The following is a 13,112-nucleotide window of genomic DNA, read 5'->3' on the forward strand; positions in this document are numbered from 1 at the left end:
ATCTTCTTGAGCATTTGCGCATGAAACTAGCACGTATGGAACTAATTAATTAATGATTAATTAATGAACTTAATTTCCCATTTCAATGAATGGGAGCATGCTTACGTGATTGGCAAATATACACAATTTGTGTATTCAATAAGTACAGTAAATCACGCACATGCTCGCCCAAAATTCAACACCCATTGCGCAAATGAGCTTACGTCCGTGTGACTCTTGCCATCTCCAATACCTAGCTGATTGTCCAACCACTGGGACCCCCACTGATCGCCAGAGCGAGGGTCTTATATCTCCCTCAGCGGCGACACGCATGCTCACCCACCACTCCATACAGTTCAATGGGAGTGCCGAGGACTAGCCGAGTTCAAGTGCTTGGCTATGTGAAATGAATGGAGCGGTGGCCAAGCATGCATCTGCAAGGGGTATAAAGGTGGGGTCTCAGCGGTCAGACCCCCACTGATCAGCTAGTTGTCACCAGAATATCAGGGGTTAATATATGACAATTTGCTAGTTTATTATATCTATTGAGGCCAAGCTCAGACGGCCATAATTAGCTGCGGGCCGCACGTGTGCACGCAATGGCATGCGTAGTTGCTGCATGCAGCCAATCCACAGGCACGATCTTGGCGTATGTACCTGCGTAATACGTGTCAAGATAGAACATGCTGCGATTTTTTTCATGCGGCATCATGGGAGTATATGGGAGATCGGTACTGTGTATTAAATGTGCACAAACTGTGCGCATAAGTGACCATGATCCCGTATGAGACAGCCCTGACACAGACTAAGGGCTCATTCTCACAGGCGTATGCATAAGACGCTGCGTGAAGCGCACAGCGTTCTACCGCTGTGGAAGCTGGCGGTGAGCCACCTGTGTGGCGGCGATAGTGCCCTGCGCATGACCACGTATCTCACACTCTGTCTCATACACAATGTATAGCGCCTGGACAGCGTTGAATGGCGGTATCAGGGATTCTTAGGGCTCATTCCCACGAGTGTGATTTCACTACGTATTACGCACACAATGTACGCCCATGTAATATGTGGCGAATGGAGGCATGCTGTATTTCACCGCATATCACGCGCATACAGCCTTTTTTGTTTTCTAATGCTACCCATAGAAAACAATGGGGCTGGATGCGCGTGATATGCGGCGAAATAGAGTACACTGCGATCTTTTTCACGCACGTATTACACATGCAATATATGAATGGATCAATGAAAATCAACGTATTTTCATTGCCTGCATTCACCAGTTATTACACGGGCGTACATTGCGTGGATAATACGCAGTGTAATCACGCTCGTGGGAATGAGCCAAAGGCTAGTTACACACGGGCGACCACGAGAAAATCGCGTCTTTTGTCCCCATAATTTTTGAGTGTCAGCGATGCTTTTTCTTGAGAATGATCCCACATGGCATCGCCGCCGCCCATGATAAAATCGCGCAAGTCAATAGGACTTTGCAATGTTAGAAACTGCATCGCACGAAAATCGCAAGTTTCGTGCGTTGCGAAAAAAAGAGGCTTCATGGGGAAACATGGGCGACAAAAAAAAAATCGCGCAGAAAGATAGAGAGTGCCGCGATTTTTTATTTTTTCTCGCAGAATCGCATCAGGGAAAACATCACAAATGTGAAGGAAACCATTGAAAATTGTTGCTTTCAAAATTCTGCTTTTTTTTACTGGCTCTCGCATTGCGCTATTTTATCTCCTGTTTGAAGGCACCCTCAGGGCTCCTTCACACTGGCGAACGCGATATCGCCGTGAGAAAATCACGGCAAAATCGCAATTTTGTTCATGAGATGTTTGATCGTCGGCCATGCTTTTTCTTGCAGAAACATTGTTGCCACTTGCGATTTTCTCGTGCGTTTTTTTCACGCGGTTTTGCCTCAATTGTTTTACACGAAATTTAATAGGACTTTGTAATGTTAAAAATGCATCGCACAAAAAACGCTAATTTGTGCTTTGCGATGTGATAAAAAGGAGGCAAACATGGGAGTTAAAAAAAACGAAAAATGATAGAACGTGCTGCGTTTTTTCTCTCTCGCAACATCACGTAAATGAAAACATCGCAAATGTGAAGGAGACCATTGAAAACCCTTGGTTTCATAATTCTGCATTTTCACTCACTCTCGCATCGCACGAAAATTGTACGATTTTATTGCCAGTGTAAAGGCGTCTACCTAGGGTGGTTTCCCACAGGCGAGAAAATCTCGCAATTTTCGCCTGCAGCGAGAATCAGTAAAAAAGCGGAATATGAAACCAATGATTTACAAGGGTTTTATTCCCGTCTGCAATGTTTTCACTGATGCGATGTTGGGGGGATAAAAAATGGCGGCACGCTCTATCTTTCTGCGATGCGTGGAGCTTTATCACCCATGTATTGCTATGGAGGCTTCTTTTTATCGTATCGCAACGCTGCAAACGTGCGATTCTGACATTACAAAGTGCCATTGAGTTTTGCAAAATTGCGCAATTTGATCACGGGCGATGCGAGATCGTTCTCCAAAAAAAACATCGCTGTCGCTCACAAATCGCAGTGAAGATGCGATTTTTGTCGCTATTTTCTCGCGACACATTTGCGATCGCCCCTGATGCTTCCATTACTTCTATATCTCACTGGGCCCTACTGATGCACTCCTCCCACTCCACAACACTGATACTAGTCTAGCCTCCTACATCCATTCCTATCTACCACGGCCCTTAGCAACCAAGCCCACACCGTCCACCTAGTTACAGGCGGTCATGTGACGCGCACGTCATCACGTCTGTGCGTCGAGCTTCCGCCTGCTTTTGCTGCGTTTCTCGGGGTGGGGGGAAGGGGAGACTCTCAGTCTCGGTGTATGAGATCATGGAGCCTGACTCAGTGATAGAGGATAAAACCATTGAGCTGATGGTAAGTACGGGCGGCGCCGCTGCCGCCACACACACCGGCCGGGGGGCGCTTTACGGTCCCTGTCGCTGGGAGGCGCCGTGGGGCTTCCTCCCCAGCAGTTGGGCTGTGCGCTCGGCGCTCTCCCCTCACACAGTTTCCGCCTTGCGTCCTCCTCCTCCCCAGCCGCCGTGTATCCGGCGGTGACAGCGGTGCTCGGCGGAGGCGGCGGCCACCGGGCGCTGTGCTGTAGGCCCATGCTGGCAGAGGAGGGGCCGCTCCCCCTGCTAGACTGCCGCATAGCCTCCACAATGGATGGCGGCGAGTGACGACACTCCTGCTCGGCGCCCCGGCCGCCATAGTGTGATGGAGGAGGGGGGATGACAGTGGGGGCCATGGCTGCTCCTTCCATTGGGCCCCCTCATACCTTTTTTTTTGGTTTTCTGTCTTTTCATCGCTTTTTCTTGTGGTTTGGCAGCAACAACTTTAAATCGTGTGAATTCGCTAAATGCCTCAAATTGCGCAAAACTACTAATGATGCTTGGGGAAAAAAAAAACGTGGCGAGGTCTTCAGTCGAACTGATTTGGTGCCAATCAAGTCGATGGGTATGATTTGGTTAAACTGGCCTCATGTAAGTTGTATAGGGGCGCGCAATTGTTAATACGAGGACCAACGGGGGTTTATACGGAACGATAATCGTTCGCGCTGACGAATGGTAAGGCTGCGCTTACACAGAGAAGTACCACCATGTTACTTTAGTTGTCGGCCGCAGCTCGCGGCGTGTGTTAGTGCGTTGTGACGGGCGATGAGGTGCGCCAAATGACCGAAAGTAGAGCGGACAGGGCTCGAAAGTCGCGGCGGTGGAAAGTGCGCTGCAATGGAACGCATGTCTGCGAGGCCCCATTGATTTTAATGGGAGTGTTATACCGCGGCGGTAAAAACCGCCTGATCGCTCTCTGCAGGCATAGTAGTCATCGCTGGCGCGTTCACGTTTGGTGTAAATGGCGCTCGTTCAGCACCGTATACAGCAAACCTGAGCGATTTCTCGTTGGCAGCGTCTGCCTGTATAAGCGGGCGGCCCGAGCGAGCGATGACGTCATACGTTGGAACGATCAATCGGTGTCGTGCGCACATCTGGGATGGAACTTCCGTTTTTTTTGGCGGTTCCGACACAGATGCGGCGCAAAATATCAGAAGAAATGGAGAGATCTCACCATTTTTTTTCCGGTGTCAGCGGAGCGGACCCCATTGTGATCAAAGGATCAGTCATAAGACAGACCTGCTTGGCCCCCCGAATGGAGCAGGAAAGCGGGACCCCCTGCTGCGGGTGTGAAAAACAGCCTAGTTCTAACTATATTTTAAGCCCATTTAGGCTGGGTTTACACCAGGCGGATTTGCCGCGGAAATTCCGTGCGGAATTTCGCCGCGGCAAATCCGCATGCGGCCGCTAATCCTGGGATTAGCCAGCCATGTGGACGAGATTTCACAGACCTCAACATGTTAATTTTTAGTTTTTCCGTTGCGGCCGCTCTCTCCTTTATGGGAGTGCCGGCCGCAGTGGAAGAGCGAGCGGCCGGGCCGCTTCAAAACCGCCGCGGGTTTTGAAGCAGCCGCTCTCCTGGCGGAAATGTCGCGGTTTTTCGCTGTGGCCAAACCGCGACATTTCCGCTGGGAATCCGCCCCCGTGTGACCGTGGCCTACGTAATACGTCCTGGCTGGGGCGCCGTTTGTGACGTCTTCAGACCCCACGCAATGTAATCACGGTGGGCTGATGGGTTGCCATGGCAACAGGACGCCAGATACTGGCCTCCTGACTTGCGATTGCCGTACAGACATCCTGCAATGCCTTATCCTAGTGATCATGGAGGTTATGGTTCGAGTCCCCTACAGAGATATCAAAAGTATGTGTTTAAAAAAAAAAAACCACAATAGTAATCAGAAAAGCCATAAGTACCCCAAAATGGTACAGATAAAATCTACAGCTCATCACACAAGCACTCTGTCCATGGGAAAATAAAGTTATGGGACTTTGAATGCAACGATTTAAAAATAATTATTTCCCAAAAAAAGGGTTTTTTTTGTGGAAAAACCTTAAAAAATAAAATTTTTGGGATTGTTGTAAACATACCGACCAGCAGAAAAAATGTAAAGTGCTGTTGATGCTGTAGGATTAACGCTGTAAAAAAAAAAAACCGTACAATCTGTTTTCACTCCTTGCTCTCAAAAAAAAAAAAAAAAAAAAAAATCAAAAATGCTTTACAATACATCAAATGCACCCAAAAACGGTCCCAATAAAAATGACAGTATGCCACGCAAAAAACAAGCCTTCATAGGGCCACGCCCATGGAAAAGTAAAAAAGTTCTGGCTTTTGAAAAGCGGAGATGAAAATCCCCCAAAAATTGTTGCGTCCCTATGCCCAAAATTCACTGTGTCTTTAAGGTATTCAAGGGGTGTCCAGCCTCAAACTATCCGCGTCACATCAGTAGTTGATCACCACGTGGGACCCACGACAGTCGTCTGTTCTCTGGGCCGCTGTCAGAGTACAGAGCCGGAAGCAGACACTTCTATAGGCTTTCCCGCAGCCCAGGTTGGTATTGCAGGTGCAATACCCATGGAGTGGGAGTCAGCAATATCAATCTGGGTGGCTGCAAAATGTATGGGGTTCTATCCGCTTCTGGCTCCCTACAGCTGACTATTGGGAACCCTCGCCTATCAACTATGGATGAGATGTTCTGAGGATGGGTCAAAAAACATTCTAGGCTGGACAACCCCTTTAATTATTGCCGAAAGCGCTTGCCGTTTTACACACTATGGGCTGATGAATCGTTTGTATGTCCAGTGTGAATGCACGCCTGACTGAATGAGGATTCGTTCGCTTCTCGTTCGTCATTCAATTTCTGCATACAGAAAACTGAATGACTGATCAGCCCATCTAAACAGGTAGTTCACTTATGAAGGACTGCCTGTTTACTGTGCATGAAGGCGGCCAGCCAGAACGATCCCCGGGGCCTCCATTCACTAGCGATGCCAGTTACTGTGTACAAGCACAGGAATGATTATTGCCGGGACAACCTGTTGGGCATCTGTGTACAAAGGCCCTATTCTTTCTGGCACAAATGCTAGGAGTCAGCATGGGACCCACAACGTGCGCTGTAACGCACACCACCGACTAATGGCCCTTTTATACAGCGCCAGGATCTTGCGATTCACGTTTGCCCAATGGAACGAGCTGGCGATGTCGTCCTTGTTTAGACTGCACGGTTCTTGTTGACTCATACAGTCCTCGAGGACTTGGGGTGAATGCAGACGGCCGGGTCGGATCTCGCTGCCAGAATTCTCGCAGCAAGATGCGACTTGTGATCCGTGGCACCAGCGCTGACGTTTTTGCGCGGGCCTCTGCCACTTTCGCACAGAAAAAGGACATGCCGCGATTTGTTTCACGCGGTGAAATCGTGGCTGTCTGAATAGGATTGTATAAACCAATGCGATCCCCTGGCAGCGGGCACGGGCAGAAGTTTTGCGGGAAATCTCACTACGTAATTTCTGCTCGTGTGCGTTTACCCTTACTGATTCATATTCCTATGTGAAACGCTGAATGATCGGTGGTTGAATGGCACAATAAGGCCGCGCTCACACGGGCGTTTGTAAAAAGGCAGCGTTTTTCAGTGTTTTAGGATGGCGTTCGGCAGGGTTTTTATCCACCCATCATTGCAGTGGGTGATGCGGTAAAAAGTGCTGCCACATACTAAAACAGAACATACAGCGTTTATTCAGCGCAGTGTTAGAAGCACTCGTCGTCCAATCGTCGGCTCGCGTTTAAACTGAAAGATTATCGTTCAGTTGCGTTTATTTGAATGATTTGATGAATGATGATTGTTTTGTGTAAACGGGGCATTAGGTGAAGCCCTTCCTTACACTGTCTGTATATACAGTATATAAGAACTGTGGGCCCCCATACAGGTGCACGCTTAGCCCTCCCTTACGCTGTCTGTGTATACAGTATATAGGAACCGTGGGCCCCCATACACGCTTAGCCCTACCCTATACTATCCGTATATACAGTATAGGAGAGCCGTGGGCTTAACGCTACTGCGGCCCCCATACACGCTTAGTCATCCCTTAGACTGTCCATATATACAGTATATAAGAGCCGGGGGCCCCCATACACGTGCACGCTTAGTCATCCCTTAGACTGTATATACAATATATGAGAGCTGTGGGCCCCCATACACGTGCACGCTTAGCCCTCCCTTAGACTGTCCATATATACAGTATAGAAGAACCGTGGGCCCCCATACACGTGCACACTTAGCCATCCCTTAGACTGTCCGTATATACAGTATATGAGAGCTGTGGGCCCCATACACGTGCACGCTTAGCCCTCCCTTAGACTGTCCGTATATACAGTATATGACACCTGTGGGCCCCCCATACACGTGCACGCGTAGCCCTCCCTTAGACTGTCCGTATATACAGTATATGAGAGCTGTGGGCCCCATACACGTGCACGCTTAGCCATCCCTTAGACTGCCCGTATATACAGTATATGAGAGCCATGGGCCCCATACACGTGCACTCTTAGCCCTCCCTTAGACTGTCCGTATATACAGTATATGAGAGCTGTGGGCCCCATACACGTGCACGCTTAGCCATCCCTTAGACTGCCCGTATATACAGTATATGAGTGCTGGGGGCCCCCATACAGGTGCACGCTTAGCCCTCCCTTAGACTGTCCATATATATATAGTATATGAGAACTGTGGCCCCCCATATAGGTGCACGCTTAGCCCTAGCTTAGACTGTCCGTATATACAGTATATGAGAGCCGTGGGCTGAACGCTCCTGCGGCTCCCATACACGGGCACGCTTGGCCATATCTTAGACTGTCCTTATATACAGTATATAAGAGTCGGGGGCCCCAAAACATGCGCACGCTTAGCCCTCCCTTAGACTGCCCGTATATAAGAGCCGGGGGCCCCAATACACAGCACGCTTAGCCCTACCTTACACTATCCGTATATACAGTATATGAGAGCCATAGGCCCCCATAGACGTGCACGCTTAGCCCTTCCTTAGACTGTCCTTATATACAGTATATAAGAGCCGGGGGCCCCAATACATGTGCATGCTTAGCCCTCCCTTAGACTGACCGTATATACAGTATATAAGAGTCAGGGGCCCCCATACACGTGCACGCTTAGTCATCCCTTAGACTGCCCGTATATACAGTATATGAGAGCCATGGGCCCCAATACACGTGCACGCTTAGCCCTCCCTTAGACTGTCCCTATATACAGTATGAGAGCCATGGGCCCCAATACACGTGCACGCTTAGCCCTCCCTTAGACTGTCCGTCTATATAGTATGAGAGCTGTGGGCCCCCATACACGTGCACGCTTAGCCCTCCCTTAGATTGTCCCTATATACAGTATATGAGAGCCATGGGCCCCATACACGTGCACGCTTAGCCCTCTCTTACACTGTCTGTATATGAGAGCCGTAGGCTGAACATTCCTGCGGCCCCCATACACGGGTACGCTTAGCCCTCCCTTAGACTGTCCGTCTATATAGTATGAGAGCTGTGGCCCCCCATATAGGTGCACGCTTAGCCCTCCCTTAGACTGCCCATATATACAGTATATGAGAGCCGTGGGCCCCAATACACGTGCACACTTAGCCCTCCCTTACACTGTCTGTATATGAGAGCCGTGGGCTGAACGCTCCTGCGGCCCCCATACACGGGTACGCTTAGCTGAGGTATTTCGCATGTAGTAGGTGGAGAAACTAGAAATCCATTACCAAACGCCGCTTATCTCCTGAGAACAAAATCCTTTTCTCCACCAATGTCTGCTGCCGGGGACAGGCGGGAGGTCCTCATACACATTTGATGATCCTGACGAAACATGTAAGGGTTTGACCAATATATGGCCTCCCTAATCCCCGCTCCAAACGGGTCACAGGCTTCAGTCTCAAATACCCGTGAACAAGGTTTTATCGTCTGCCCCCCCCCCCCCTCTTCCATTTAAAAATTAAGCCCGTGCGCTATTGCCACCGTCAATGATGGTTCTAAAGGGGATTAAATGCCCCAAAAGTGAATGTAAAGTTATGTATCTGTTTGCACCATGTGGGGGAGTCACTAGTACTGAAGGATGTGTGCGCTCCTGTTGGTGTTTCTGGGGGGACAGTTTAGCAGTTACACAGCATTAGCACAGCCTGGTCCTGGGTATATAGTTCAGTTATGGGCAACGGTTCAAGACAAGGAAAAGGCACAGAGTGCGACAAAACTGTTAAGAGGCTTAGTAAGTGTTAGTAAGCAAATGTTAAAATGACCGAAATATTAATTTCCTCTAGTTGGATCAGGCAATGTGTCCACATAATTAGTCTATTGCTGGTGTGGCTAATTATCACCAACCAGATCCTCTTGTAAGCAGCTGCTGGAGTGATTCCTGTTAAAGTGCAGGCTATCCAATAAGCGCGCTGAGGGCAAATCAACACCAGTGGGCATCATAACACGTATGGAAAAATGATACCTGGGCATAGGGGCATCATAACATGTATGTAAAACTGATGAATGCATTGAAAAAATCCAATTGTTTAACCCGAAAGGACCAAGGGCCCAAAATTTACAGCCCTTGGTCCTAGGCTTTAATCCCAGGCAATTGCAGGAGCAGGTTGGGTCCTTGGCTGTTAGTCAGTCGAGGACCCGGAGGAGAAGACAGCAGTAGTTCTTAACTAGTTCTGCTTTCTCTTTTTCATAGTGTTCAATGAAAACTATGTAGTGAATAAAGAAAGCTGTGGTGCCCCCTGTTAGAACAGGGGGATGTACTAAAACATTGATGTTTATATTAAAAAAAAAATTTACATTTTAATTTAAGTTACAAAAATAAGTGAAAAAACATTACAAAATAACAAAACCAACCCCAAAAAATTATTTTCACAATCTCTCACCCATTGCCTACAACTGGATCGTCAACGGCAGCAGCGCCGGTCCCATTGAAAGCAATGGGAGAAGATCGCGATCCTCTGCTGCAGCTGTGATAGCAGCGGCAGGGGATTCCTTCAGACCTGCAGGGTGTCCTTTCATCCCTCAACACCCTGCCAGTGTTCAGTGATGAGAGGACTCCCTGTGGGGATGAAGAAATCCCCTGCCTGCTGTCACAGCTGCAGCAGAGGATCGCGATCTTCTATTGCTCTCAATGGGGCTGGCGCTGCTGCTGCCGCCCCATTGAAGGCAATGGGATGAAGGGATTCCTGCAGGGGTGCGAGGCTGTCTTCATATGAAAACTCCTCACATCTAGGGGTTTAGAATGTTTGCGGGAGTGATATCAGGCCGTGAATCACAGCTGGATAGGGCTCCTGCACACTGGTGAGAGCGATAATACAAGCCTTATCCATGCTGTAATTAGTCAAGTAGATAACCCAGTTCAACAAGTATCTGTGGACAACATTGAAGAGCCTCCCTCGCCTTCTGACTCTTGACCAGGGGCCATCCCTGCTAGAATGTAAGAGAGCCGTCATAAGGGCTTGTTTTTGTCAGCTTGAAGTTTCTATTGGTGCTGTTTTACAGACGATGTAACTTATTTATTTATAGGTTGTGTTTTTTTTTGTTTTGTTTTTTTTGGGGGGGGGGGGGGGGTAGGATTGTTTAAAGAAATAGAGCAATGTCACCATTTTGCTTTACTATTGGCTGCGCAGTAAGAACAACAAGTTACCGTATATACTCCAGTATTAGCCGACCCGAGTATAAGCCGAGTCAATACGCTTTACCACAAAAAATTGGTAAAACTTATTGACTCGAGTATAAGCCGAGCTATACTCGAGTATATAGTAGGTATAAAAAAAAAAAAGCAATACTCCCCTATCAGCCGGAGTCTGTGTCCCCGACGCGAGGCTCTCTCCGGCGCTGTGACCAGCTGCTGCATTCTTCTCCTCGCTGTCTTCTCCTTGGCTTGCTTTTAAAATCCCCGCCGTCAGCGCTGTGATTGGATCAAGCGTTGGCCAATTACAGCCGGCGCTCGATAAACCAATCACAGCCAGTGATGTCATTCTGAATGGCTGTGATTGGTTTATTCAGCGCCGGCTGTAATTGGCCGTCGCTCGATCCAATCACACAGCGCTGACGGCGGGGATTTTAAAAGCAAGCCAGGGAGGAGAATACATCAGCTGGCCGCACCGCCGGGGACACAGACGGCGGCTGATAGGTGAGGTATTAAGGGTTTTTTTTGTTGTTTTTTTTTTTTTACCTCGAGTATAAGCTGAGGGGGGCTTTTTCAGCACATTTTTTTGTGCTGAAAAACTCTGCTTATACTGGAGTATATACGGTAACTTCATTTTATGGGTTGTTACAGTTGTGACATCAAATATGTACTTTCTATGGTAAACTTAACGGAATTATTTTTATTGAAGAAATTGTTTTGTGTTTTGATTTTATTTTGTAAGTTTTATTATAAATTGGACCTCTTATGAAATGTCTAATACTTGGTACTTAATATTCCCACACATTACTGCCTGCGTACATGGTTTGGACAGGCAAACTATTAAGCAGTGCCTCTCGCATGGCTTAATAGAGAGAAGCTTGCAGTAAAGTTGGGCCCATTGTTAGGCACCCAGTTTTTGGGCTTCACATTGACACACCATAATCGCACAGAGTGTGCTGACAGAGGGAGCCCGCTTCAAGTACATTGTGATTTATTTATTTTTTTGTCATTTCACCGTGTATTTCCCGCAGTACTGGATTCGCAGGCTGCACCGCTCAGAATTCTCTGTGATGGGGCAGCAGAATCTCCTCTGAAGGGCTTGTTCACAAGGCCATTTTGGCCGCACACATACGCCGTGTGTTTGCGTAACTGCAAATGCACCGCGCGTTTGCCCTCACAAAATCACATTGATTTTATCGTATGTGTGCGGTAAGTCGTGTACATTTATGCACGTCCATGGATTTCAATGGGCACTTACCATATAGGTCAATGGGCACCATATAGATTTCAATGGGCACCAAGATAGGTCATGCCATGTATCCTTGCACGTCGCGTGAAAAAAATCCGCTCATGTGAACGAACCTGTTGAAATCAATGGGTTCTGTTGACTGCGTCTTGTGCGCACATTTCATGTGAATGAGCTCTTAGGGTCCATTTAGGCCGGGGTGACGAGCGGAATTCCACCGCCTAATGAATGGAGTCAATTAAAGTCCATCTATTTTTCTTGCCCCGTTCGCACTTGCGAATGACTATTCATTGCCTATAATATGCGTGCAGTTTCTGCAAACTGGACCAGTGTGTTCACCACAAACGGCCTCGCTGCAGGAGCGGCAGGAGAACGCCGTCATCCTGTGCCTTTGGGATGAACAAAATGCGCAAACTTTGCATTTGTTTGGCTGGGATTGAGAAGTACTCGCCCGACACTTTAAAATATCTAGGATACTTTCTCTAATATCCCTCCTCAAAGTCACAGTACCGAACCGTTCCCACAACCACGGCTCAGGGAGCATCTGCGAGGCTAATGCCTAGTGATCGAGGGTTAAATGGGTTGTGTTTGACATTTTCCCCCCCTAAATTTAAAGGGAACCTGTCTAAAGCACTATAAGCTAACATGGTGCCATTGGGGCAGGTGACAGTCGGGCTCTCTATTTTCCATACCTGCCTGGTTTGCACTTGGTGCCTGCCTGTAAAGTCCATGCATCGGCCGAAAATCTGACTTTCTGTGCGCACCAGTTCAAGTCCACGGGAGAGTGCATGTACGGGGCTCTGAAAAGGGCCAGATAATTTGCCAGCGTGCGGCACCCAGCTCCCTGTTATCTGCCCTAACGGCACCATAAGTAAGTTTATGGTGCTGTGGGCAGGCGGCGGGTTCTCTTTAAGCCTTCTTCACCCCAGTGTATTTTGGGATTGTGCTGTCCATGCTAACCCATATAACCCCATTATGCCTGTGAGGACATGAACATTGATGTTTTTTCAGATGGACGGTTGGGTCACGTGGAAAAACCTGTGGCATGTCCTATACGTGGCCAATTCCTGGATGAGGAACGGGACCCGTCAGTGTTCTGCCTCTCTGTAAATTGAGCAGCGCCCGGACTTGTGCATGGATCCTCAGGGAAGGGGGTAAAATAAAAAGGTGTCAAATTCACTATTTTGATACGCTGTCGCTGCTGGCCTTATAATTTACTAGGTGCTCTGCTAGGTTACTCTTTACTAGGTTACTAGGTTACTCTTCACAACCAACATTATAGGTTTGTCAACT

General features: G+C 48.2%; 1 protein-coding gene across 1 annotated transcript in view; it reads left to right on the forward strand.

Moving 5' to 3' along the window:
- The first annotated feature begins 2,785 nt into the window (after positions 1-2,785).
- The window catches only part of FBXW11 (F-box and WD repeat domain containing 11), a 56,934-nt gene continuing 46,607 nt past the window's right edge, over positions 2,786-13,112 (forward strand). Inside the window, exon 1 of the mRNA XM_066590416.1 lies at positions 2,786-2,898. Within this exon, the coding sequence (XP_066446513.1) occupies positions 2,854-2,898 (45 nt within the window). The 5' untranslated portion in view covers positions 2,786-2,853. The remainder of the gene's footprint in view (positions 2,899-13,112) is intronic.

This window comes from Eleutherodactylus coqui, chromosome 2 (assembly GCF_035609145.1).
Source record: "Eleutherodactylus coqui strain aEleCoq1 chromosome 2, aEleCoq1.hap1, whole genome shotgun sequence".
NCBI lineage: Eukaryota > Metazoa > Chordata > Amphibia > Anura > Eleutherodactylidae > Eleutherodactylus > Eleutherodactylus coqui.